Source organism: Simochromis diagramma, unplaced genomic scaffold (genome assembly GCF_900408965.1).
Source record: "Simochromis diagramma unplaced genomic scaffold, fSimDia1.1 OVJJ01000361.1, whole genome shotgun sequence".
Taxonomy (NCBI): Eukaryota; Metazoa; Chordata; class Actinopteri; order Cichliformes; family Cichlidae; genus Simochromis; species Simochromis diagramma.
The window spans coordinates 14480868-14508420 of record NW_024386860.1 but is presented as its reverse complement, the minus strand read 5'-3'; the positions used below and the strand labels follow the sequence as shown (position 1 = coordinate 14508420).

The following is a 27553-nucleotide window of genomic DNA, read 5'->3' as shown; positions in this document are numbered from 1 at the left end:
TCTCTTTTAAAAAGCAGCTAAGAAGTCATCTTTTCAAACTTCCTTTTGGGTAGCATTTATGTCTTTATTTCTAGTGTTTTGTTGTGAAGCACTTTGTAATGTTTATCTTGAAAGTGCTATATATAAAAACTATTTTACTTTAACTTACTTTTTTGCAACCAGTTGGCCCCCGCTGTTCATTAGAAATGAGGCTGGTTTAAGGTACATCAGCAGTGGTTTCACATTTCAGACAAAACGTTCATCCCTCTTTTTATATAAAGTGTACCGTTTTAGTTTGTTTTTATTTTATTTTTAAATATTGAATGTGTTTTATGTTGTATAAACACACAATATACTGTAATTTGTCATTAAATGAAGAAAAAATAGACATTGTTTTTATTATAGTACCACCGTGTAATGTGGAACAAAATATAGGGCTTAATATATAGTACAGAGAGCGTAGAAAACAAGCCCTATATACAACCTCAACACCAGCGTTGCTTTCATCCATATTTGCCAATAAATGTATAACAAACTCAAACAGGCCTGATCGGGCAATATATTAATGACAGCAAATAAAGAAAACAAAACAAATGCAACTTTTGTTAATCTGCAACATATTCATATCAAAGCCTTCATTATGCTTACTCAAGAAGCAGGCTCAAGCTGTTTTTTTTCCCTCATAAGATAGAAAGAAACAGTGCAAATCTAAAATGTGTGATGGCAATAACCTCCACTACGTTATTTTTCTTAACCAACTACTGTGTACGGCACACAGGCCTGCATAAAATACACTGTTAATACATTTAACAGATGGGTGTTACTTTGAGCCTTGAGGTAGTGATCTACACAGACAGGAAAAGACAAGTGCATATATCAAATCGCTCTGTTACAGTTCTAATGTGCACACAGCCACACATTTACAGCACATGCCAGTATCCACAGTCTCACTCATACACACCACAGGTTATGGTGCTTTCTTTGTTCTTTGTGGCTTCTTTAGTACATTCCCGATTTGTTCGCCATCATGCCTGTGATGCCTGTGAAGTATAAACAAATTTTTTTAATTTGTTTGGTGCCATTTTATTTGATGCAATGTCCCAAAATGTAGCCTGCAGCCCCCTAGTGGGCCAAGAAAGTACTGCATGTGCTCCATGGGGCTATTTGCAGTTAAAAAGTAAATTTGAAATAACCATAAAATACATATGATTAAAAAAAAATTTTTTTTTAAATTTTTCAAAAGTAATAAGAGGTTATAAAATAAAAGCAGTGTGTTAAATTCAAGGTTTTTCTGATGTATATTTGATCTGACTTTTTAAAAATATATCTTAACATTAGTACAAAAAGATTGAATTGAATAGTGGTTATCAGCAGTCAGAAAGAATTAAACAGATTTAAAAAAAAAAAAAAAAAAAAAAAAAAAAAGGAACAGAAGATTAAAAAAAAAAAAAAAAAAAAAAAAAAACTGAGTTGTCCATTTTTTAAGATGCACAAAAGGTGCCTAATAGTTTTTTGGTATGTCATTAATATCACATTTCTCTTAAAGACACTATTTTTTTTTTGATTTATTTTTTATAGCCTGAAATATTAAACAGAACTAAACATTTCAGTCATCTAGACCAACGATATTCATCTAATGAAGCTTTGTTCTATGACTCTATTGTAAATCTTATAAATCTATAAATCCTGGAGTTATCAGTGTTCTTTATGACTTTTCCCACTGGGATATGTTAACCATGACCCCATTTCTCACCTTTATTGCACAAGTCAGTCCGTTGTAACCTTTCCGACAGTGGCAGTAGTCAGGCAGCACACACCTGCCTCCGTTCAGACACCGCTGTTTACACACCGCTGGAGAGAAAGTCACAATTAAAACATTTGATCTATTATTGTTTTTCTTTTCATGGTCAATTCCTGTTAAAATCTACAATCAGAAAAGAGTCTTTTATTATAGTTCAGGCTGTCTGTTTGATTGTCATTTGGAAACACTTGAAACATGATCAAAACAATTATCTGCAAAAAAGAACTTGAAGGAAAACCAACGATCATGTCTTCTACTTCATTATTTTAAACAAAGTGATCTCAGTCTGCAAACTCTCCAGGCCAGACTGCCTCTTGCCCTGTGACAGCTGGGATTAGGCTCTAACCCGCCCACGACCCTGAATGTGATAAGTGGAACGAAATGGATGGATGGATGAATCTCAATCTGCATGAAAATGTCTGTTTTTCCTTTGCTTGAGTTCATCTCTCCAAGAAGTATCCTGTAATGTGGTACAGTAGTTTTTGTGTATTTGTCCTGAGAGTTAAGGAGACAGCAGTTCTCCTTTTGGCAGAGGAACAGTTTAATTTGGTTCAGCAATAGTTCAGGAAAATTGGTTATAAAGTAGTCCTAGTTAAAGTATTTGGTATGTACCCTTTGCCAGATTTTACCTAAGAAAAAACTGAGCTGTTACTGAAGCTGTTAGTGATATTATTACATCTGAGGAACAGACTCACCTGTTTGACACTGAAGGCCTTCCCAGCCAGCGGGGCAGTGGCAGGTATTTGGTCCTACACACTCGCCACCATTTTTACACTTTTGTAGACACACAGCTAAAATAAGAACAGTGAGGGAGGCATGAACACCAAAGCAGCTTCTAAAAGGTTTTATCTCAGAAGCCCGACTGGACTGAACAGATAGGTAAAAGGTTAAAACCCAAAGTGCTGAGATTAGGCATTTGCAGGTCAGCCAGAAAAGATCTAGCCTCGCTTCTGTCAGTGCGCCCCAGGGCGGCTGTGGTTACACTGTAGCTTGCCATCACCAGTGTGTGAATGTGTGTGTGAATGGGTGGATGATTGTGTATAGTGTAAAGCGCTTTGGGGTCCTTAGGACCAAGTAAAGCGCTATACAAATACAGACCATTTACCATTTAGCTGTGCTACATTAAAATGAAAATAGGACTTTCTAGCCACTAAAATAATTTTTAAGAACCAAAAAATAAATAAATAAAGAAATAATGTTTGCCTGGAAGCCTGAATTCAGGGCAGAAAAGCTAACACCTTTTGGTTTTTAAGTATCTCATCTTCCTTCATTTTATGTAGTTCTTGTTAAAAGTGGATGCCGTCTTGAGGGCAAGATGATTTAAAAGATTTGCATGAATAAAAGTCATGCATATGCATATTCATATGAATATTAAAATATAAATAGTGCACTGTTATTAGGAGACAATTTGTAAACTTTTTAGAGAATTTCTTACAACAACTACTGTGTATGACTTCTTGTTAGTTCTTGTGAGTGCTATTACCCAACCCCACCTAAACCTAAATCAAAGTATAAGAAATGAAGCTGATTGAATTACATGTTTTTTGGAGCTATAGCTGGTAATTTTTTATTTGTTGTGTATTTTATGTGTATCAAGACATCCATGCATCACTCACGTATGTTACACCTCTTCCCTCTCCATCCAGAAGCACAGGAGCAGGTGTTGGGTCCCACGCACTTGCCTCTGTTCATGCACATAGGCTCACACACACCTGGAACAAATTAAAACCCAAATGTTTAAATTGTGAGCTGTTACTTTGAACAGTACTTCAACTATTTAGGCTGTGATATCACTTACTCTTTTGACACCTTTTTCCTGTGTAGCCTTCAGGGCAGGAGCACACGTTGTTTCTCATACATTGACCTCCATTCTTGCAAGGAGGATTGCAAACAGCTGAAAGACAGCAATATTAAACTGTGAGGAACCCAGAAAATGCACATTTCAATCAGACTGAAGCTTAGAGATTGGATTTTATAGCAACATTGATATGACTTAAAAGAGAGGAAATGCAACATTTAGGTGTGTTTTGTTGAAAAAGCATCACTTCACTTCTTTCAGGCATTCTCAACAGATGTTATCTAGTATGAAAGATAAACAGAGTCAAGAAACTATTTGAAACCTCAGTAAGCTGAATATGTTTGTAACTAGGGCACAGCCTGTTCACAGAGATTGCAACCCCAGTTACTTTCTACCATGGGGCAGCATTTTGCCAGTGGGTGTCCTAAATGTGTAAAATATGTATGCCGCTGTTTGAAATATTAGCAAAAATATGCTAATCATTGACTTAAATGACCTCACACTCTGCACAGTTCTCACTCCTGTCTGCAAGGTACTAGTAGATGCCATTAACATTACTTGCAATGTGCAGAGAAGAGAGACAAACCTACAGAGATTTCTGCAGTTTAATAAATGTATGCCAGTGAGTTTTGCTGTTTCAAACAGAAAGCAGCCTCAGGCTTTTGCTAGTTTTAATAAAAATGAAAGTCAGTCTGTACAAATTGCTGGAAATATTTGACTATAATTCCTCATCGTATTAATCATTGTATGTATTCATCACAAGCTTACCAATTTGACACTGGGAGCCAAAGAAACCACTGGGACAGGCACATACGTTAGGCTTAACACAGGTTCCTCCATTCAGACAGACGGGTTTACAGAGAGCTGCAGGTGACGTAAGGTACAAAAAGCTTTATTAAGAGCCAACATATGTACTTTTAGATTTACAGTATAAATAAGAGAAAAGGTTCCTGCAGTACTGATATATTTCGAGTACTTATGTGCAAGTCAGATTGAGTTTTGTGCCACTTAATTATGCTGTCAGAATTAAACACTCTAACAGAAGGAAGCTGCAGTCTGAACGCATGCTTAGCTACAGGTCGTGTTTCTTGCCTGAGTTGCACGTCGGTCCGTACCAGCCAGGTTGGCATTTGCAGACATCGGGAGAAACGCACACGCCTCCATTTTCACAGTGCCTGTTACACACCACTGACAGACATAAATCATGTAGTGCAATCCTAGATTAAACCGACCCACTTAAACAAAAGGGGTACTGATCGATGCATTGTGGAGGTTTATGTAAAATGTAAAAACGATGCAGAAAACACTTAAGTCACATCTCACTGATTTCACATCGTGGTCCCACGTAGCCGTAGGAGCAGGTACAGAGGTTTCTAGCCAGGCAGGTACCTCCATGCTGACAGGGCGGCTCACAGCTCGCTGAACACAAACAATGACACTCCTCAGTGTTCTGCGAGCAATTCAAGTATGTAAGCAATGCAAACCAGTCGGCAGTTTTGACTGGTTTGACTATGACTCCAGGTTACCTTCCTCACAGGTGGGCCCTCCGTAGCCTGCAGGACATTTGCACACATTTGGTTTCACACACTTCCCCTGGTTTTTACAATCAGGCCGGCAAATGGCTGGGATGAAAGGAAACTGTCAGCTTTAAAAAACACAACTAGACCCTGAGATATAAGAGCCAAATCCAGAGGTGAGTGTGATTTCATTAGCTCGCGCTCTGTTTCTCACCTATGTGGCAGCTGTATCCAGTGTAGCCGTCTTTGCAGGTGCAAGTGTTTGGTAGAGTGCACTCCATGTTCTGCCCACACGGATACCTGCAAACAGCTGAAAACAAAGTACATTTATGAGTATGTTTCAGTACTCAAAAAGTTGCCCAATTGAGGATTCATTTCATCATTTCAGACCAAGACCACACAGAGCTAACCAAAATCCACCATGACTATAAGGTACAATTGTGCGATAACATTAAATACTGAAGCACTTTGTGGTACAAAATATCACTTTTTCACCTTTACTGAAAAATTTATGCCCCTTGCAAAAGTTTTTTTTTTGCAAGAGCCAAAGTTGCAAGAGTTTTTTCACCAGAGCCAAAGGAAAATCAATCAACATTGTTATCAAAATCATTTCTTTAGCACTTTTGTTGTCAGTTTAATTTATTCAGTCATGAAAAGTAGAAGTATAAGACCACTTTACCTTTACATGTGACTCCATCTCCGGTGTAACCGTATGGGCAGCGGCCACAACTGAAGGACCCAGATACTTTGGGCTCACAAGAGACACCCGGGAAGCAGGGAGAGTCAGCACAGGTCACATGGGGAGCTGCTGACCCCCATCTGATCCCCGTGGAGAGGTCAGGGGTCAAATCCACCCCACTGGGCTGACCCCTGTGGACAGTGGGAGCAAATGTTCTGACTGTGGTTTGATCCTGTGAAGTCGCTGTGCTTTTTCTGTCAGCAGGAGAAAGTCTCCTGATATTTGTTGCTTCTGGTCTCGTCCTCCTGTCAGGAGGTCGTCTGTTTGAGGAGGAAGTGGAATTTGATCTGGTGACGTGAAAATAACTGTCTGCTCCACTGGTGACTGTCCCCTGAGCTGTTAGAGGACATGACTTACAAAGTCATAGAAATACAGGCTTTATTGTCAACATTATTCAAAACATTCCACTTATATATTGCTGGATAATAGCCAGAAAAACTTTAGACTTGTCTTACTTTCACAGACAAGCATTTAAACAATTTTGTAAACAAAATCAGATGAAGAAATGGAGGCAAAATATACACATATACCCAGCTTATTTCATTCATTTACAAGGTGCACAAAGCCAAAGGTGCACAAATTGCTCCACTCTCACCTGCTGATGTACATTTCTGGCCATTTCCTTGCAGACCAGCAGGGCAGGGTCCACAGACGAAGCCTGCTGAAACATGGATGCTCTCGAAACACTGCACCCCTGGGTAACACGGCCCTCTGGAGCATGGCGACACACCCGACGGCTTGGACCTCAACGAAACCTGTGGTACCCTCACTGGTGTCACCACCGCTTCAACCACAGACTCTCCTTCAAAACAAATAGAATGTATAAATGTTCTCTAAGGCAGAACTACACATAACTATACAAATAAAATGTAGACTTACTCATGCAGTTTTTCCCATCACCGCTGTATCCTTGTGGGCACGATCCACAAAAAAAAGAGCCTACCGTGTTGTTACAGCCCACCCCAGGGAAACAAGGCTGTGAGACACACTCGTCTATATCCTCTCTGCATGTACGCCCTGACAACACATGAAACAGCAGACCTTATGAGGAAACACGGAATCAATTTCAATAAATAAACAAATATTTAAAATCATAAATTTGCTAAGAAGAGGAAAACAGGAGAGTAATTATACGGCAAATTTGTAAATTGTTTGCATCGTTTGGTTTGATGCTTCATTTGGGATCATTTTTTATCATAAATAAAGCTGTTCCAAGTTTTTTCTGATGAAAACTTGTTTCTCTCTTGCAGGCATTTAAGAATTTTACACAGATTGAACTGCATCTGACAACACAAATCACACATTAAAAAGTCTTTAACCTGCCAGCTTCCAACAAAGTCCTCAGCTTCAATATTTTCCACTGTTTATATGTGTAAACAGCTTACATGTGGGCCTCCATCTCGAACACAGTAAGCTCACGATGTGACTAAACCTGAGCTCCAGTGACTAATTTAAAGCATTTATTTGAATGTAATAAGTCACTCAAGTATAAACACAAAGTCAAAGCTGTAACCAAAATATGGCTCTATCTTTAAAGGAGGTTCTCAAAGGAAAGTCAGCACAAAACTCAAGTATCTGCATTCAGTTTATAGTATTTCAGGACAGATAGAGTTTTATTGTGAGCACTCAGAACTGTAAACCATCTATTTAGTTACGCAGTTACACCCAAAGGAGTGTCTCGCAGTCATGTTACAACATTTCTCAGTACTGGACTGAATGAGTGGAATGCAATACAAAGGCGTCATAATTATGCAGGAATTACAGTACAGTTAGTGCCGTAAGGACCACAGGTAAAATAATATTCAAAAGATTAATCCTCCGTGTAGTTAAAGGAAACAGCTGACCTGTCATTCCAGGTGGGCATACACAGGAGAAGGAGTTGAGCCCATCTATACAGAAACCCAGTCTGCAGGGATTTGGTTTACAGTCGTCTATGTCCACCTCACACCTCCTCCCTGTAAATCCATCAGGACACACACACACATATTCCCCACTGTCGGCAGGGAGGTTGACGCTGGCGACACATGAAGCAGCATTCAGGCATTCACAGGAGCGCACAAACACCTAGAGAGGAAAAGGTTTCTTGTCATTTAGACATCTGAACTTAAGTCACACAGGTTTATGATCTTAGACACACTGAACAAGACACATGAATGTAGTTACAGAAATCAGAAAACAAAAACTCAGAGTGTACAGAGACACTCAGGGTCCAGTCAGTATAATCAAAACGTGTAGCAAAAGTTAACTAACAAATAACTTTGCATGATTAACAGTTATATGCATAAAGCCGTGTGTATATTTTTTCTACTCCAGCACATTATTGAAGGCTTGTCCTATTTGTGGACCACCTGCTTTTCAAGGATGCTTGAAAAGATGCTTTATTAGATTAGGAGGCTTAACCTTCCTGACCATGGATCCCAAATGTTTATTTGATGATCCCTGAACCACTTAGTTAACGCTATTGGCTGTGACTGTAGTACAGAACACCTGGCTTGACACATGAGGGGTATTTTACTCATATACTGCTAAGAGCAATGATACAACGTGTCCCGAGAATGGAAAACACTCTATCCAAAGATTATAGCTTTAGAGCATTTTCGTGATATTGATAAATCAAAACCACAGTGATATATTTTTGCATCTGTGAGCAGTTATTCTGTGTACGCTGAATTGTGCAACATCATATTAAAAAAGGAAAAAAAATGATTTAGTCTGACAACTTTGTGCAGTTTTTTGGTGGAAACACTTGCTCAGTGTGTACTGCAGTGACACCTTACAGAGAAACCTCAGGCCCCAAACTACATACTGTATACCAGTATCTCCCTCTAGTGGGAGAAGGCAGCAATAACGCCACAATAACTTCCAAAATTTTAACATCTTATAGCAGAAAAAACACAGGCGATAAAGACTAAATGTTGCTTGTACTTGCTTACTGACATGGCTTAATGGCACGTCTTCTGTAAAAAAGAAAGTGAAAAACCAAATGCAAGATGATATGATCAACACCACAACTTTGTGTTATTTGAAACTGGACTACAGATCAGAATGTTTCTGTTTGAAATTCAAAAAAGACGAATTTAAGCATCGGCATCAAATCTACGCTCAGTTATAGAGCTAAACCAACTTTAAATGAAATTTATTATTAAATGAATAATTCTTTTGCATGACGTGCATGTAGATCTGTACTCACCAGCAACACTACATTTACATTAATGAGCCGAGTCTTACCTCTACAGAGGCTCTGGTCTCAGCGTTACAGTCGTCGGTCACAGTGAATTGGAAAGTGTGTCTGTTGGTGGGTTCAGCTGTGGCCTTCCACATCAGCAGACCAGCTGGAGACAGAGATGCCCCTTCAGGGCCTGATAGCAGGGTGAAAAGAACCGTGGAGCCTTCGGGGTCTCGAGCATTTAGCTGGTAAATGAAATTCTCCCCCTGAAAGGACTGCAGAGGCAAAGTCAGCGACTGGAGCAGAGGAGGTTCATTGTCTGAGGGAAAATAGAAAAGAAGGGAGTCGAAATAAGATACTAAATAAACCTACGTGTGACTGGTTCAGAGTGGGTGAAAGGTGGGTGTGAAAAGGTGGTGTGTAGCAGGAAGGATAAAAAAAACGTGCAGGTAAAATTCATAAAATTCATAACTAACTTGGAAAGACAGTTTGGTTTGATGATGCCAGACCAATAGATACGTCATATTACAGCATTTCTGCGTGCCAGAGTTTAGACGTTTTTATGGGAAAACATTTTGGGAAATACATCTTTTTCCATATAATATAAACATAAAAATGTTTTATGTTTATAATATGTTTTGATAACAGGTCCACATCACTGCTGCTGGATTTGGAAACTGTGGATTTTTGACAACAGCTCGAATCAGCAGCTATGACCCTTCATTCAACATGAGGACACTGTTAAATAGAAGTTGATGTTTATTTTTTGTGCAAGTTTGAGGTCCACGGTGGAATCACAGTCGAACATGTAAGTTTTCTGTACATGACCCCGAAGGTTACCTTGAATGGAAAATTGGCCAAATTCAGAGCAGATTAGAACTTTTTGATCAAACCTTTTTGTAACAAGATCTCCAGCTTGATTACAAGAGGAGACACAAGTCCAGGAAGAGCATCTGGGGTAAAAACCCAGCAAATCAAACATGCCTGTGAAAAAGGAAGTAGCCTTTATAAAGAGGGCATTTTGTGCACCATTTACACCATTTATCTGCATGAGTGGGCAGTTTTAGCTTATGTCAGACCAAATTTTCATTCAGACAAATCTGTCAAAGTCTCTCTGTGTTTGTGTTTGGGCACAAAGAGATTTAGATTTAGACATAAAGTTAAAATTCATATATAATGATGAACTAGTTACCGTTGATAGAACATATTAACTATTTAAAAAAATCTTTTAAAAAAAGATTTAAAAAAATCTGTTTTATGTTCTTGTTTCATTGTGTTAACAGATAAATGATTGATGAATTGGTGGAATCAGCGTAATGAATAAACAACACATTGACTCCTGTTTGGTTATTTTGTCAGTTTGTTTGAGTGGAGCTGAGCTGCTCAGCTGCGTCTGACCTACTTTAAGCTGAAGAAGTGAAGTTGGTCTCAAAGCGTAACAGTGAGGTAAGCTGTCCTTGTATCAGTGCTGGGGGACAGAAGCAACTTCAGTGGATCCAATCTGCTGATGAAGGATCAAAACTGCCCCAAGTGACAACCAGCTACAAAACTCAGTGAAGAGTATCCAACCTCAGCTCTTATGAGGAGTTTCAGTCTAACACTGTGTTACTGTACCTCACCATCAGAGTAGACACTGATAACTTTTAGAATGTGAACTAATTGAAAAAAAAGTAAGAAAGAAAAGCAGATACTCTCTGCAATGGACCAGGTGTGTTTGGATGAGTCCGGACGGCATGCGAGGCAAGGGCTGCTGGGAAGGGACTCCCCCTCATTGTAACACAGGCCATCAATGTTACAGGTTTTCTCCTGGAAAGCAACAAACATATATTATTTACATTAAAAATGCCTTTCATAACACACAACATGTTGTTTAGAAGACCCTTATCCAAAACTACTGGTAGTGAGGAATGTGTGTGCATGTCCAAAACACCCGTGGTGTCAGATTTAGGTTCAGAGTTTTTTCTTTTTGTTTAGTGTACTGTGTTTCTGACATTATCCATCTCTGCTTCCTGTCTTATTTGCAATTGTTTGTCAAGCCCTAATTGTGTCTGCCCAAGCCTGTGACAAGAGTAACTTTACATAGTCGCACAAAAGACTGAAGGTCTCTTAATTAAAGGCCTTTTTGTAAATGAAACAGTGGCTTCTAATCAGAATTTTTGGTGTTTTACATCACTATCAGATCATGAACAGCATGTATTTGATGATGTACCCACTGGAAAACACATCTATTCCATGTCAGTTAAAATTAAGCTTTTACAACATTTCCAAAAACACATCGACTTGTCTTCATTCTCTTCTTCATTATTATTAGAATTTCTAAAAATGAAATAATAGATAATTAATGAATTAATGACAAAACAGCCTGAACAACAAAGGGAAGCTTAAGGGACTAAAACAAAATGCAGGATCAGACAAACAACAAACACCAAATTAAAACAGAAATAAAAGGATGGGAAATTAAAAATTAAAAAACAAGGTCAAATGAGAGAGAACACGTAGGCTGGTAACAGTAGACAGGACCATATATACACAGCCATGATTGAGCACAGGTAAAAACAACTGATACAGGTGAACATAATGAGGGTGGAGCAGAAATCACAAAACAGGAAAATCAAGTGAAGGAGAGAGACACACACAAAGGGCTTTTTCTATCTTCTGTCTTATTGCCTGTGACCTGGACATCAACCCATGATGACTCAATTCTGACAATTCTGAAGGATAGAGAAAGCTGCCAAAGGATCTATAACTGTGTACCCACCTTAAAATTATTTATACCTTTGTTAAACCATAGCAGGAGAAGGACTCGTCTTTTATATCGATTTGTTGTTTCATTTAAAGATGAGCAAACTTTCTGTCCTTCATTGTCTGTGTTACTGTGTTAACAAAGGTATTGTCTGGACTGCAAGTCTGCTTTTCTAAATGGTATTTTTCCAAATATCTAATTAGAGATATTTTATTGGCTGAAGTTTCAAATTAGTGTTTTATTTGTGTATTGTAGTTGTATAAGTAATATCAAAGCACAGCAGCAGTTAAATTTCCTCTCCGGGGCTTGGATGCTTGATTTCAGCATCTTTCTGCTTCACACCCACATTCACATAAGGCTGAAAGTTTGAATGTAATGGTTGTTGGCAGGAGCGGCTGCAGGCATAAGCAAATGTTTGGGAGCCCCGGGGTACTACAGAGTGCACAACAGCCACAGGAAATAAATGAATAGATGAGAAATCTGCAGTTATAGGTGCAGATTGCAGAAGAAAATCCTCCCTACATGTTACCAGCTGGTGGGTTTTCCCTTTTTTGCACCTGTTTAGAGCACCTGTTCGTTGGCTTGTTGGAGAGAGGGATTCTAATTTCTAATTTCTAATATATAGAAAAAATGTTTTTTGGATTTCTGCACATTTTAAAATAGATATGAAATTACACTAGTGAAGTTTTTTTGAGATGTTCATCATGTAGATAGAAAAATTGCTTCAAAGACATTTAAAATAACTAAAAATTATGTAAATAACTGTAAAATTATGTGAGCAACTAACTAATATTGAAAAAAAAAGGCTTTGGTTTTAGCAATACGAAACCCATGTGTACAAAAGATCTGCCTCTAACAACACGTGATAATTAAGTTTCCTTAAATCTCTATTAACAGATTTCCTCACATGCATGTGCAGAATCTGAGGTCTGTTGGCCAATCACGCGTACACTAACTTTGTGTCCATGCAGGTAAACAGCCTGTGTGGAGAGCTATCAAGTGATGAAATGTTACCTTTTAAATTAAAAAATTATTGCATTTGTAAACAATGGCTGCTGCACAGAGCAGGAAGTCTTCAATCTGTGATGTGCTATCTTAAAGCTGATATTGATTCTGGCAACACAGAAGCCCTAAAAGTTAGCTGTTGCCTCTAAAGGTTTCCGTCAGCAGACTAGCTGATGTGTTTCCCGGCTGTTTTTGTTTAGTGCTGAATTATTGAGCCTATAAAGTGTTCAGTTTAAAAATAAGAAAGAAAAACGGGGGGGGGGAGCTTAAAAATTAAGTAGAGCAGTTTTAATTGTTCATGTTAATACCTTTAAATACTTGCAGTGGTTTAATTAATGCTTATTCTAAAAGCGGCTGCTTAATAGTTTATTTTATGTACACATCATAAAAGCCGCAAGCATGTGCACGTCATCTATAGTCCACAATTTCTTGCATACCAGGCAGACTCTGTAGGCCATGCTACACCTGGATCTGTTCTTGAGCTTTGCTAGAAAGAATTTGTTCAATTAGAAGTTTCACAGTTAACATATAAAGAAGCCTAAGAGCAAAATATTTCACTCCTTGTCCAACTATGAAGTAAATTATAAAAATAATTTGAGATATCTCACCCTCAGGGTACAGACGACTTCAGTCCTGAGGCTGCACATCTGGCAGGCTCCATCGTAAAGAGTTAGTATCTTTGCATTGCTGTAGCTGTAACCGTCATTGGAAACCTGTCATCAACAGAAGCTTGATTACTGAGACTCACTGGGAAAAGGCGTTAAAAAGGCTGAAAAAGGTGAACGGTCATCACAAACACTGGGTTATATAGTCAAAAGGCCATTTTCCTCTGGATTTTCCCATAGTTCTCACCATGGGAAAACCATGGGAATTCTATCAGGGGATAAAGCTGGCCTCTCCTGAGTTTGGTACTTCTGAGTGATCCTAAAAATATCATGTTTGGACTTGACAGTGTTTGTTTAAACTCAGAGAAGACAATCCCAACATGTGCCAGTTTAAAAACCTAGCAGAAGCCAGACGAAGAAGAGCGGACCAAACAGCAAAAAGATTTAAGAAAAAAAACAGAGAGCAAGCAAGACACAAACAGAGTGAGTCTGTGGTGATGGTCAAGCTAGAAAATGTATAAAAAGAGGAAGATGTCTCAGTGAAAACACAAAGTGGTGAATCTAAGAAATAAAGACACTAAAAAAAATGTTGTTTCCGATCAAAGCCATTACATTTGAAAGCACTAACAAATGCACCCGTACATTCCTGCAGGTATGCACTGCATTGTCACGTTTTGCAGCCAAAAGAACTAGCTTCCACCGTGTCTCCTACGAGTACTGTGAGAATGTGTGTGTGGGTGTGTATTTGTCTTTGCACCGGTCACCCTGACACAAAGAACAGAAAAGTGAGTACAAACAGATGAGTCAGTGGACTAATTGGTCTAATCTTACTAGATCTTCACTGCAGTGGAAATGCAGACAAACAGCGGTCTGAATGATACGATGAGCTCCCTGGAAAAAAAGGCTTTTGGTAGTCTGAATGGAAAAATAAATATTTCCAGTTTAGACTAAGAATAACGTCTTCTGTGATCTCACTGTAGTGTAAATGCTAAAGTACTCTGTAATACATTTTCACTAAACGTAACTGTGGAAACATATTTGTCAGTTGTGTAACTCAACTATTTTTTTTAATATTCCACTGAGTTCATTTTCCTTTCTAAGCCAAACAGAAATTGGAGAAAAACCTCCAGCTGCACTCAGTGCACGCTTTCTATTACTGCATCCATGCAATTTAAACATCCTACTGCAAATTTGCTGCTGATGCGTTGTTAGATTGTTATATATGTCAGAAAATAAGCGTATAGTTTCATATTTATCATTAGTTTTGAGAAGCGGACAGGAGCATGAGAGAAAATGACAAACAAATGCTGTAAGAGAGGCAGAAGATGAGTTTGAAATGGGTAGGCAGGACCTAATGAAATGTATAATTTCACAGTGTGCTCTTCATAAAATGCCTGGAAAAATGACTTACTTTAATTTGCCAGCGGGCCAGTGGTCTGTTTGTCACCGTTTCCAAGTCCACACCTGCAGAAACCCAGCTGTCCTCCAGGGGGAGCTGGCACTCCAAAGCTGTGTCATTCAGAAAGGTAGCCAACACAAACAGAGGATCGTCCAGAACCCACTCCCCATCCACAAACTAAAAATGAGACAAACAGGGGAAGAAGAACTAAGGTAGAACATGGTAGGATGTGTAAGGTAGTATGGTAATGTAGAAAAAAAAACAGATGTATGGATAAAAAGATGAAAACAACATTAACTTGGTATAAATATATATAAAAAAATCTACTGATAGAGGTCAGCCGAATTCTGCAACATCTGGCTGTAATTCGCATTCTTACAGTCATCAAAATGTGCAGCTTTGCCACTTTTTATTGATCCGGCAATATTCACCAGCACATTTAAAGACAAATATCAGATCTTTTAAACTTATGGTAAGATGCCAAGAGGTGATGGAATATTGGACTTGCACTACATATATGGATGTGTTAACAAGCAACTGTTCCAGTGCCATTGTTGTGTTTACAGCTTGATACATCTTATTACTGTATGTAAAATTAAATTGATTACATCCATGCACACTATGGTTAGCTTGTTAATGTCAGTTTAATACAAAGGACATGAATGTGTCTCACTTCCTGATTAGACTCAGGGAAACAAACTGGCTCTCTGGACTTCATGTTATTAATTCAGTTAAAGATCTCTGTGATTAGTCTTTGGTCAAAGGGAAACCTAATCGATCAGTTACAGGTTGGTGGGATTTATGAGAGCATGACAAATCTAAAAGTTCTGAACAACAGTGAGGAGGATTAATTCAATCACGGAGGGAAATATAGAACCATTTCTAGTGTGGAACAAACCACAACTAACCAACAGTAAGAGCCATCAACAAAAGGAAAGAAGAAGAAAAATAATATCAGAAAGCAATGCTAAAGCTACCAATCTCATGGTTTCAGTGGACTTTGGAAGTTAGTGGCCCTCTGCTAATGTTAAGCAATCTAAAGAGGCTGTTTGGAATGAGGCACTCTCTCTGAAAGAAGAGAGTGCCTCTTCTTTCAGAGAAGCGGCTTCTTTCAGAGAAGAGTTTTTACTGCTTGCATTTGTGATTGACTTCTTGTAATCTCTAGCTCTCTTCCACAGCATGTCTTTTGTCCTGTCTTCCCTTTGTCACCCCAACCGGTCGCAGCAGATGGCCGCCCCTCCCTGAGCCTGAGTTCTGCCGGAGGTTTCTTCCTGTTAAAAGGGAGTTTTCCCTTCCCACTGTTGCCAGTGTGCTTGCTCGTCGGGGGTCATATGATTGTTTTTCTCTGCATGTATTATTGTAGGGTCTACCTTACAATATAAAGTGCATTGAGGTGACTGTTGTTGTGATTTGGCGCTGGATAAATTAAATTAAATTGAATTGAACTTAACTTATTTTGTCATTTTGCCAGTGAAAACTGAACAGTCTGCAAATCTGAGCAGAAGAGACAGAGAAAAAGTATATTGTGGTATTTTGTAAGGTGGTACTACAGAAAAAAAGATGTACATCAACTAAGGAATAAAAGGAAAAGAGAAGCAGGAAAATTACCTTTTCTTTAACAAACTCACACTTGAGCTCGTAGGAGTCCTTGAAGCCTTGACCGTGGATGTTGACGGTGGTGCAGTTTCCCTGACGGACATCGCATAGACCATCCTTCTGCAGCGTAGTGATCTCTGGGATCTGGTCTTCACAACATTAACAAAAAGTGCAGATGAACATGAAATGTTACCCTTGGGAGTTCAGTCCAAATCATAAACCACATGTCTGACGATCATAAGTCTGTCATCATGGACATCCAATGGAAGATTAATGTATGCAACTAATAACTATATTACAACTACGCTATAAACATAGGGATACCTTACAATATCGTGTTGTGGGAGTACAGCATTATCATAATACTAAGATCTGTCTACTATATGTGGATATATGTTACCAGAAAGCGCACTGCAGTCATAGGAGCTAAATCCTGGGAAGCAGACACAACCCCAGTTTGAGCACTGGCCGTTCCCGTTGCAAAGATTTGGACACTTCAGGATGGCCACAGCATCCTGATACTTCTCTTCTCCCTCCCCCTCCTCCAGCAGCCTCCTCTCACACTCGTTCTCCAGCAGCGGTATAGTCGCATTCAACCACGACTGCTCGTCCTTTAGCTGTAGGTCAGTAACACACATGGTCACGGCATGGTTAACAAATAATTCTTTCAGCAGGTGCCTGCAACCCATCACTATGCTTGAGTTTGCCACAGTCTGCCGGCACTGGGCCTGGGCCTGCTGCTCGGTGAGGCCAGAGGGTGTGGGCCACGTTAGGGGAGATTCTGGCTGAACTGCAGGTTCGTGGTCTTCTGGGAAAAAGTAGGTAACGCCTTCCAGATCAGACTGGCTGAGACTTTGATGTGGGGAGTTAGAAATGAAACGTTGGGCACTGCGCCTGCCTCTGGGTTGTTGATAGGCTGAGGTTGAAACTCTTGAGGCTCTCGAGGGAAGTGGCTCTCTTTCATTTTCACTGAGTAGTTCCACAGAGGTGATGTACTCGTCTGTGACGTCCAGAGTTGGGACGACACTGGGGAAACGCATGTTGCCATGATTAGAGCAGCTGGGGTCGGATGAGCTAGTTGGCTGAGACGGGGCTCTGGGAGATGAGAAGCGGGGCATCTCTTCCTGGCAGGTACAGTGCCTGCGGGAGTTCAGTGTACTAATATGGGATGGCACAGTGTCAAACAGGCTATTGCCTGGGGGTAACCTGAGAGAGAAGGAAATAATGTCAGTAAAGAGGTAACAAATGTTACTAACTGTTTTTCTGCATGGTCGTAATAAATTGTTCATAGTGGCAATATCAGTATTGTGGTCCCTGCAGGCTGCAGTGTTTTCAAGTTTATTTAATCCTTTGGGACGTGAAGTCCAAGTGAAATAATCCAAACATACATTCTCTAACCTAAACCAATACTACTAAATACAATCCCACAGTGGGTATCTTTAATAGTTTTGGCAATATTCATGGTCAAACATTGCCTTTCAATGTGTGAAAAATGGGCTGAAAATGAGTGGACAGGCCTATTTAAGAAAAAAAAACCTTCTAGAAAAGCATTTGATATATGGAGCTGTATATATAGATTGAGGATTTCTTCTTCCTGCATAGCTAGAGCACTACGTAGCTTATAAGCTGTTATTGCTTACAGCAATTAGAACATGAATGCCTGACCTCCATTCGGAGATAAAAGCATGTAGATCCTCCAGTTTGGCGCCCCCTGCTAAGTGGAAGTCATTGTCTGATTGCCCATCATAGGTCCCACACAGACCCTCAGTGTGCCTCCAGTCAGAAATGGGGGCTCTCAGTGTCAGACTCATTCCCCAGTCAGATACATCAGCACGAACAAATGCTCCAGAAGAAAAGGTCATCTGCAAAAAGTCAAATATTGACAAAAGAAAATATAACTTTAAAACCAAGAAAGGCAAGAAGTTTACCAGGTAGCTTAAATTGTGAAATTATTTAGCTTGTGTACTCATTTTCACTCACAGTGACTTTGCGTCCTTGGTAGGACTCTGTGATCCGAATGCCGCTCTTACTCAAGTCTCTGTTCTTCACAGTCAGTTGAGGCTTGGTTTCACCCATTTCCCCATTGCACATGTCAAAAGCAATAACATTTCCCGCGTCCCTCGCCACGAATCCACACACACACGAGGCGGCATGCACAACGCTGCCGCACTCCCACTGACGGACGTGGACCTCGAAAGGCCAAAAGCTGCTCTTATACAGGACAAAGGTGCCTATTTGGGAGTTGTCATAGTATCTGTATGGTGCAAAAACAAGAAAGAAAGCTCATCTTTTATTATGGACAATTTAAAACTTAATACAGAGTAAGCTTCCTTATTAACTGAATTAAAGTACCTGCCATCAAATGTGATTATGTGAGGATCAGTGAAGGAGTAGCAGTAAGCTGAGGGAACATCCTTAACCGTTATCTGAAATATAGAAATCAATTTCATTCTTTCTTAAAAGAAATTCTACATGATGAGGTGAGGGAGTGTGAGTTTAATAGTTTGACGTGTTCACCAGGGACAGGTTTTGGTGAGTATCCATTCCAAAGAAAGTTTTGTGTGATGATGGGTTTAACAGTGATCTCAGTTGTCCTGTTGCCATCTTTAACAAAGTCGGTTACAGGACTGAAGTGGATCACAGCCCGGCTACAAATGCCCTCGCGACAGGGACCCTGAGACAGATCCACGACACAGGAAGACAGGGACAGATCTGGTCACCCAGCAAACCATCTTCTGCAATACAAGGAGTTATTTTCACTTCATTTGAAGGATTAAAGAACACCAAAAAAGTACTGCACAGACATTTCTTTATAGCTAAATAGCAATAACACAGCATTTAAATGGTCCTGCTGTTAGAGACATTTACAAAGATTTATTAACATGTAATCAGCCCCTTCTCCTTTCATTTATTTCTACAGATTTATACAAAAAAAGTGGTGGAGACTTTCCTATGGGCTAAAATAAATGAAGCATAGTAAATTTGATTAAATATGCCTTAAACCACAATTAAACCTTCTCCAAACACTGATTTAATTATTCTTATGCACATAGATTGAGGGAGGGAGCAGCCCTTCACTGATCGCAAACAACAGGCACAACATATTTAGCATCTCTGAACACAAGAACAAACGCTTTATTAGATCACAGCTGTAAAATAGTTTTATGTGACATCAACCTGAAATGCATTTGTATATCTGTATATCTGTATATCTATAATATTTTTCAGTGGATAATTTGATATTTTTATAAAAAAATATTTATATTTAAATGTTATACAACATCATACAGGTACAATACCTTTTAAGTATTGCAAAAAGTAATCAAATTACTATATATATCATATTTTTTTTATTTGACCCTAATGTTAGGCTCACTGCACAGCATTGAATTAACATGGCATCATATGCTATATTTGATAATCAAATCCACATATTGGATCATTTAAGAGATTACTGCAAGTTAATAACCTGCTGTTTAAAAATGCATTTTAAGCATAAAATCTGCATTAATGTTCCCTGTAAACTGCCTACAGTACAGCCTGTGCTATTAGAAAGCAACAGTACACACTGTCATTTTTACAGATCAACCAGGTCACCTTCACTTGTTGTGCTGAGCTGCAGGGACAGAGTGCACTGCTCTGCAGAAGCTGGAGACCCTTCTGGACATGGAAGAGGAACCGTGCTCTCGACCACCATCTCATACAATCTGCCATCCTCAGATACACTGCTCGCCTCTGGTCTTAACTGCACAAAACATGATTTTAGAAAGAGAGGGTGGTCTGGTCTTTTATACCGAGTGTTTATCCACAACTCATCTAGAAGAAGACAGTTACGATAAGCTGATATTTAAGTGATCTGAGTCAAAATAACAACCAAAATCTAAATGAAAGCATAATCTTGTCTTTTTTAATATGTTTTATGTCTGTGTACACGTCTCTTAATTTTTATTTACATGGACATGTGACAAAGTGGATGAGCAGTTGTAATACTCTCCACTTGTCCCAGAAGTATTGACTTTTTGCACATTATTCACTCTATATATTTATTTGCTATGATTTGGTATTGTCAAAGTAACATTGCTCACTGACTATCCCGGGTTTGTTTGCGTAAGCATTACATTGCCAGCAAACCAAACATTCAGAAATTAAAGCAAACACTCAGTTACATGTTGCATTGTATTCTATTATGTTGCAGAATTAAGTCATTTGTGCATAATTACATTGTTTTTTTTTGTTTTCAGTCTTCATGTAGGTCAGGTGTGGGGAAAGGCCCGCCCAGCATTTTCTGATTTTTAAAGTACTGCTGATGTCATGTCTGACATCAGCAGGTTAAACAAAGAGGAGGGGTTTCTTTTATCATAGGAATGCTTCCCCTACAAAAGGATTTGCTGAATATTTCTTCTTATATCGGGCCATTTAGTTGTATAAATGTGTTAATCAGAAGAGTGGGGAGCTTTATTTAATTCTCAGTCATTTGTGTTGAGTTTTAGATTCCTCAGCTCAAGCTAGTGGTATTGGCTAGACTAATTGAAAAGAACTTGACAGCCTTATATATAGTCAGTCTCTGCTTGATTCAGAGAAGGGAGGAGAGCTGAGTTGTGTTGCTGTGTTTGACTTTTGTTACTTACGTTAATTTGGGGGAGTTTTGTTAACTTTCACTGTAAATAAATCGCTCATCTATGGGAACCCAAAATGTCTGCTGAGTCTGCTCACCTAACACCTTCCTTGACGCTAGAGTCAGACTACCTCACAGGACAGAAAGCTCAAAACACTGTAACTTATGTCTAAACCTGTACATGTCTGCAGACTAATGACCAACAAAAAAATTACTAGAAAGAGAGATCACAAATATAAATGTCAGATAAATATTATTTACCCTGATCCCAGCAAAGAACTCCTGACTTTCCACCGAAATACCCCGGACACTGGGCGAGTCCAAGAAGAAACTGGAGCTGGAGCAGTAAATCTGAGCCAGAGGGAGGGAGATGTACATATATTACTTCCATTTTAGTTTATTTTTAAAGATGAAGTATTTAATATAGTGTGCTATATTGCAATTTCCAGGCAGTCTTTCCTTATTTTAAGGGTATTATGTCATAGTCTTCATACAACAGGCCTTGACAGCACCACACTAAGCAAATGTTATGGTAATAAAGAAAAAATGAATTGAACAAAGGAGAGTAGAGATAGGAAATAAAAGCAGAGAAAAACTCCAGACTGTGTCGAAGGCTTTTGGCCCAGTTAAACACATGAGCAGCTCACAGTAAAATAAAATGACATGTTGACAGGCATCGGTAATTCCTCCAGTCCCTGCTGCCTTAGAAATCCAGGAACCTCGTCTTTGTTTATATAGCAGATCTTATTTGCAGAAGACTGACGAGTGGAAGGTTGCATAAATTCTCAAAAAATAAGAGAAGCCCACCCAGCAAAAACCTGCTGAACAGTTTCTGAAGGCATACTTTGTTAGATTTTTGAATCATTTTGAGATTTGGTTTTAAAAAACTCCCTCTAACACAGAGTGGCTAAACAGCAGTCCCACTATGCTCTTTAAAGGACTAGTTCACCCACATGCACACCTTGTCTCCTAATCGCAGGTTGAAGCCGTCGAGCTCGATAAAGGCGAAGGTCTGGATTGTGGTCTCTTGTTTGAGCTCCTCCTTCCGGCCCTCAGGTGAGAGGCGGGACCAGGCCACCACATAACCCAGGGAGCTGTTAGACCTGCTCTCAAAGCTGCACTTCAGGTAGACGGTGTTACCTGTCACCTCTGAGACGATCACTGGCACTGACGGAGTCGGGGGCTGATTAGCTGTTGGGGGAGGTGCAGAAAAACGAGGCAGGTTATTGAAGCCTAATGGGCACTTTTAAGGTCCTCTGAAAAATGTGGAGGTACTTCTATCCACATTTTTATCATCATTCTCTAATTTTAAATATTTTTGAACATTCGCCACGTGTCATCTCAGATATAGAAGACACACCCACTTACTCTTTAAATCTGCTGTTATGAAGGGCAGCCAATCAGAAGATGGTTGATTTAAAGAAATCAAGGCTAAATAGACAAAGACAAAAGTATGCACTGATATTCTATGTGCTCCATTATTTACACGGGATGCCTGTTGGGTGCGAGTTCTTCAAGGCAAGAACAATTACAGACATCCCACAACAGCAAATAATTAAACAGGAAGATGAATTAATTTAGCAATTCTAAATTCTCTTAATTATCAGAAATCTGAGCTTTATACTGGTTTTTGAAGCACACTAATGAACATTTTCAGTAGTCTGTAATTATTTCTCTCCCTAATTTCCACCTCTACTTCCTGAAGCCTGGCTTGGCATAATTCACAGTCTGAGTCACTACTGGAGACCGGGACCAGAGGACAGCGGGACACGGGCTCAGGTCATTAAGAGGAGAGGTGTGTTCCTGACCATATGACCTCCCTGACCTCCAAAGTGTTTTGGTATTTAATCTAACATGAGGAGACAAGCAAGAGCCATAAAAACACAACAGCGGGGTCCTCACTTTTACACGATCCACCGACGTTCACCTCACCAGGACCGCAGAGCAGCGATGATGTGGGCAAAGTGTCTGACATCTCTGTTAGGGAGACAGGAGATTTATAACAGATAATTATAAAATAGCATGACTTCAAAACGATTATGTTTTTGCGCTTTATATATACATCCTTGCTTCCACATTTCATTTCTTCCCCTTTTCATTATAAATTAGCACGTAATGTAGAAATCAAAGGATAGTGATGCCTGTGCCAGCTGACACTGGGCGAGAGACAGTACACCCTGGCCCATCACGTTCACAGCTACAGCAAATTTAGACTGAGAAATTATGTCTGTGGACTGTGGAAAGAGAAGCCATGAAGGCACAAGGAGAACAAACTTCACACAAAAAGCCTCCAGCTATGCAGCATCCGTTCCCTGTTCTTTAAGCATCATACAGCCACTAATACTAAACTGAATTCCTGTTATGCTGCTATGATTGAGTCTTTCCTTGATTTTTTTGAGCAGTGTATTGGCATAAGAATCATGCTTTACGTTACAGTCATACAGTAATTACTGTTACTTACCCTGTGCACAGTAACCCATGCAACCCTGTGTGGGCTGGAGCAGGTAAACATAGAAGTCTCCACAGTTTCGGACAGTGACTGGGATGCGAAACATGCAGCACTCTTTGCTGCTGCTCGAGAAAAACTGCCATGCAGCGCAGGCTGTCAACTGCCTGACCTCCAGTGGCCCCGGCAGGGACTCACCCTCACCCAGAGACAGCCATACCGGGGCCTGAGTCCCACAGTGGTTTACCTAGATGTTTGGAAACAGAGGGGGCAGGGGGAATCAGTATGTATGGATGTATTATGGTCATTCTTTCACAAAACTAATCCTCCAGAATGGAGGAAAACCAGTAAAAGCTATCTTGGAATAAAAAGAAATAGAAATTTTCTACTAAAAACAACAAATGCCAGAAAGTAAGCACAGTACTGCCACACATGCCCTGAAAACCTGAGTTTGAAACATCCACAGACACCAAAATTGAAATCAATCAATGAGTGAAATGGTTTAAATAACTTTGCAACTGAATAATTTAGAAAATGTCCAAAAGAAGATATCTGATAACATTACAGATTATACCCTGGTTCTCCTTAAAAGGTTCTTGGCTTTGACACATCTAACTCTTTATTTGCTAACATCATCAAAAAGACATTGCCTTGTTATGTAACACATGTTCGCAGCAATCGTCTCTTCCTTCCTCCGCCCACTCCTGTAGTTATCCATCACCCAGGGAGAGCAGCGATGCCCCGGGAAAGCAGGAGGCTGAGAGGGTGACACTTTAGATGGATCCTGCAGGCTCACAGCAGGCCAACCACAACACATGAGACATATTCCAACTCTCCTTTCATTCTCCTTCATAAATATGTGTATACACACAAACACACAACTCGCATGACAGGCAGGCTACCTCAGAGTTTCCCCTCATGAGGACATGGATGGGGTCTCAAGGGCTTTCACATCTTATCAGGTTATATTTGTAATTAAACAAGCATATAATTTATATACATATACATTTAAGTTTATCACATGAATATAAAACAAAGAAATGGAAGCAATTCTATTTTATTTTTTATGACCTTTAATGGAGGTCACAATGAGTGACTGAATTTGTGCAATATACCTGTGAAATTGTTCTAAAAATTGGTGAAACATTCCTACATTGGTTAAAAAAATGACTTTCATCTAGAATTCAAGCCTCAAAGTTAGAACAATCAATGTTTTAACAAATTATACAAGCTGATAGAGAAATAGAAAGGTTACGATTCAGCAAACCTAAACTAAGTTCAGTTAATTACTTGCAGTAGATGGATATGGGGACAGTTGGAGTGTTTTTACAGCTTCTCATTGGTATATTTGACGTTTTTATTGGAAATTTTCAAATGCAGCTAATGATTTTGGAGTTTTAGCTGCAGTCTTTTAATAAAGCTGATTTACCTCAGTTCTATACAATGTGAAAAAAGATTGTGCACTTGAGTTATATGCAGTTTTTATGATTGACCTTACATGATATCTATAAATTTCTAAACAATGACTGTTGCTCATAATGACGATATGTCAAATAATTAGGCCAGTGTACATGCAAGTAATCCCTGGGAGCCTGAAGCTCACCCTTCAAACTGCTCGAAATGCTTAGTTTTATATAGTTTTCCTGACTTGGATCTCTATGATGTCACTAAAAGTGGATATTTCGAGGCAGGTAATAAACATGCATGCACCAAAGCCCAGTGAAGCATAAACAAAGATTATTTTGAACTTTGACTCACACAAAGCTACTTTATTAGAATGCAAGAATAAAAATATGGATTTTGAAATGAGCATATAGGCCTCCTCTAATGTACATTTAACATATCTTATAGTATGCTGACACTACTGGACTATGTGTAACTCGAACAATGTAAGGAGTCAGCTAAATGGTTTGAATAACAAAATCAAATTAATGGAGTTCCATGGGAAGATAGTAGATGAAGGAAATATAATTTATAGTCAGATAAAAAGAATAGAATAGTTCCTCACAGCATCAACATCCTTGGAAGCTCATTTATAAGAAACACAACACTTGTAAACAGAGCTCACTCTCTTTGAAAAATCTTTTACAAAAACATCATTTACCTCCACACACTGGGTGGGCATACTCGCTGGCTTGTCAAAAATCTGAAACTGGTACCAGCCCGGTGTGAGGGAGTGGTCACAGATGAAGTCCTGCAGGGATGACTGCTGCAGCCAGCTGGAGCTGAAGGTGGTGCTACGGTAGGGGTTCTGGAGGACCGAGTGGCCTCCTGGCGCACACTCTGGAGGAAGCACTGAAGGCACAGCCAGAGAGACAACATAAGGACTGGATTCTCACCAAGACTGTCAGTAGCAATATTCAAATACTGTATACGGAAAGCTTTCTGCTGGCCAAATGTTGCATTGTGGACATCAACTCTCCAGCTGGCCTGTGTTCAACAGAAACATTTCAAAGTGAATCTGAAAGGTGATAACACACTCACTAAACTCTATGGACATCTTGAGCCAATGTAGGATGAGAAGCCAGTGCATTGCTGTCTCATGAAGTTTAGACCAGATGCCCACAAAACAGAGTTCATCATAAACTGTTATGCATGGTTACAATTATGTATGTGCAAAGTCCACTTTGCAAATGTAGCTATTTTAAATGACATAGTGTCCAGTTTTGGAGAGATATTTCCCCAAGGTGCACTGGTGGATTGCTGACCTCAACACACACAAGGGCAGCTGCAGTAAACATCTGTGAATGCAGAATCTCCAAAACCAATTCATACTTCATAGGTCATACTTTAAGCTGATGACTGGCCCCTCTTTACTTTCAAAGATGGGTACTTCTATAGGCCTGTTCAAAAATCACTGGGGTACATGTCAGCTACCATTAGACTTGAATGTTACTGCAAACACCTAATGGCAATGGTAAATATTTAGCTCTTTCCCAAGCAAAACATTTCAAAAGATAATAAAGACATTTCCTTTTAAATATATATAGTTGTGTCGATAGGTTTTTGGACAATTATTTTTTTTTGTAATTTTGACTTCACCACACTGGATTTTAATTCAGTCAATTTGTGTAATTATTCATATCACCTTACAATCTAAAGCACCTTTAGGCGACTGCTGTTGTGAGACACAAACAGAGACACCAAGTTGAAATTCAGCATGTACTGGTGTTCTGGCTTCTTTCATATCTTTACTGGGAGGCAAAATAGACCAGACAGACAAAGCTTGGGGAGGGGGCTGTAACCAAGAAGAGCAAGCTTGTTTTTGGCACCGTAAAGTTTCCTGACCTGAGAGGTCAAAGTGAAAGGTAATATCCTCAAAGAGCCTGCACAGCAGTGACAGGCAGACAAGCTGCCGAAAGCCAGGACAGCAGCTTTCAAAGCAAGCATCCTTTCTAATCAACACCTGGTCACTACAGTCCTCGTCAGCTGAACAGGAACTTAGAGAATCCACATCCTGTTTGCCTATTTGAGGGGAAGCCTGAGAGCAAAATACGTCATGTGGGATATTTGGAGGTTATGTGGCCTCGGATACCTTCATGATATATGGAAAGGCGTCAGCTTATTTTTGACACTGCTAAAGAAGTCATGCAGCAACAATAAAGCTAGCTGTCTTTATATTAACCCTCCTGAAAACCTCCTGCATCCCCCTAAACCGAAAATAGTCTTAAAAGTTATTTGTATGTGGCAATATGAAATGACAAAATTACACTTAAATACTTTAAATACTCAAAGACGGTGTCTCTGATTGGCTTAGAGCTGTGAGCTTACCTGTTTGAACGTGCACTGCGTTGGGCAGTGAAAATGCAACACAGAGAAGAAGTTTGGGAAGAGTTTCAGGTCTCATCGTCCCTCAGTGTCCAGCACGCGACTCTGCCACCAAACAGCGCGAGCGCTCAGCGCGATTGGCCCCGTTGTTGTGCCAAAAGACCTCTCTCTCCCCCCCCACCCCTCTCTCTCTCTATCGGCTTTCAGGCCAAAAACGAACGGACCAGCAGGAAATCCGGAGGTGCTTCAGGCTGAGGGAAGAAGAAGAAGCAGACCGGAGATGCTGGACTGCAGCGGCTGACCTCAAACTGCTGCACGCTGCACTGCTACAGTGTGTTAGGAGGAGCAAACCTACTGACGACCCAAACCTCTGCAC

At 39.7% G+C, this 27553-nt stretch overlaps 1 protein-coding gene across 1 annotated transcript; it reads right to left on the bottom strand.

Annotated features, from left to right (window-relative positions):
• Nucleotides 1-347: 347 nt before the first annotated feature.
• On the bottom strand, nt 348-27553 carry vwdel (von Willebrand factor D and EGF domains-like). Its single transcript, XM_040031049.1, has 31 exons — nt 27181-27553; nt 25514-25704; nt 23425-23656; nt 22866-22940; nt 21925-22154; nt 21225-21314; nt 19946-20093; nt 18870-19060; nt 18701-18777; nt 18329-18602; nt 18014-18210; nt 16749-17554; nt 16361-16497; nt 14765-14929; nt 13357-13461; nt 10692-10806; nt 9063-9319; nt 7679-7898; nt 6714-6851; nt 6430-6636; nt 5775-6170; nt 5310-5405; nt 5105-5200; nt 4902-4997; nt 4671-4766; nt 4347-4442; nt 3579-3674; nt 3397-3492; nt 2476-2571; nt 1733-1830; nt 348-1019 (listed from the first exon to the last, which is right to left on the bottom strand). The coding sequence occupies exons 1-31, from the start codon at nt 27254-27256 to the stop codon at nt 1005-1007; spliced, it is 5208 nt and encodes a 1735-aa protein (XP_039886983.1). The 5' UTR covers nt 27257-27553; the 3' UTR covers nt 348-1004.

Bases quoted from the DNA above. Each gene is read 5' to 3' on its own strand.
- vwdel (XM_040031049.1), bottom strand. From the start codon at position 27,256: ATGAGACCTGAAACTCTTCCCAAACTTCTTCTCTGTGTTGCATTTTCA. The intron at 22,941-23,424 runs GTAAGTAACAGT...TCTCCCTAACAG, and splicing joins CATGGGTTACTGTGCACAGG to AGATGTCAGACACTTTGCCC. The intron at 19,061-19,945 runs GTGACCTGGTTG...CTGGGTGACCAG, and splicing joins GCTCAGCACAACAAGTGAAG to ATCTGTCCCTGTCTTCCTGT.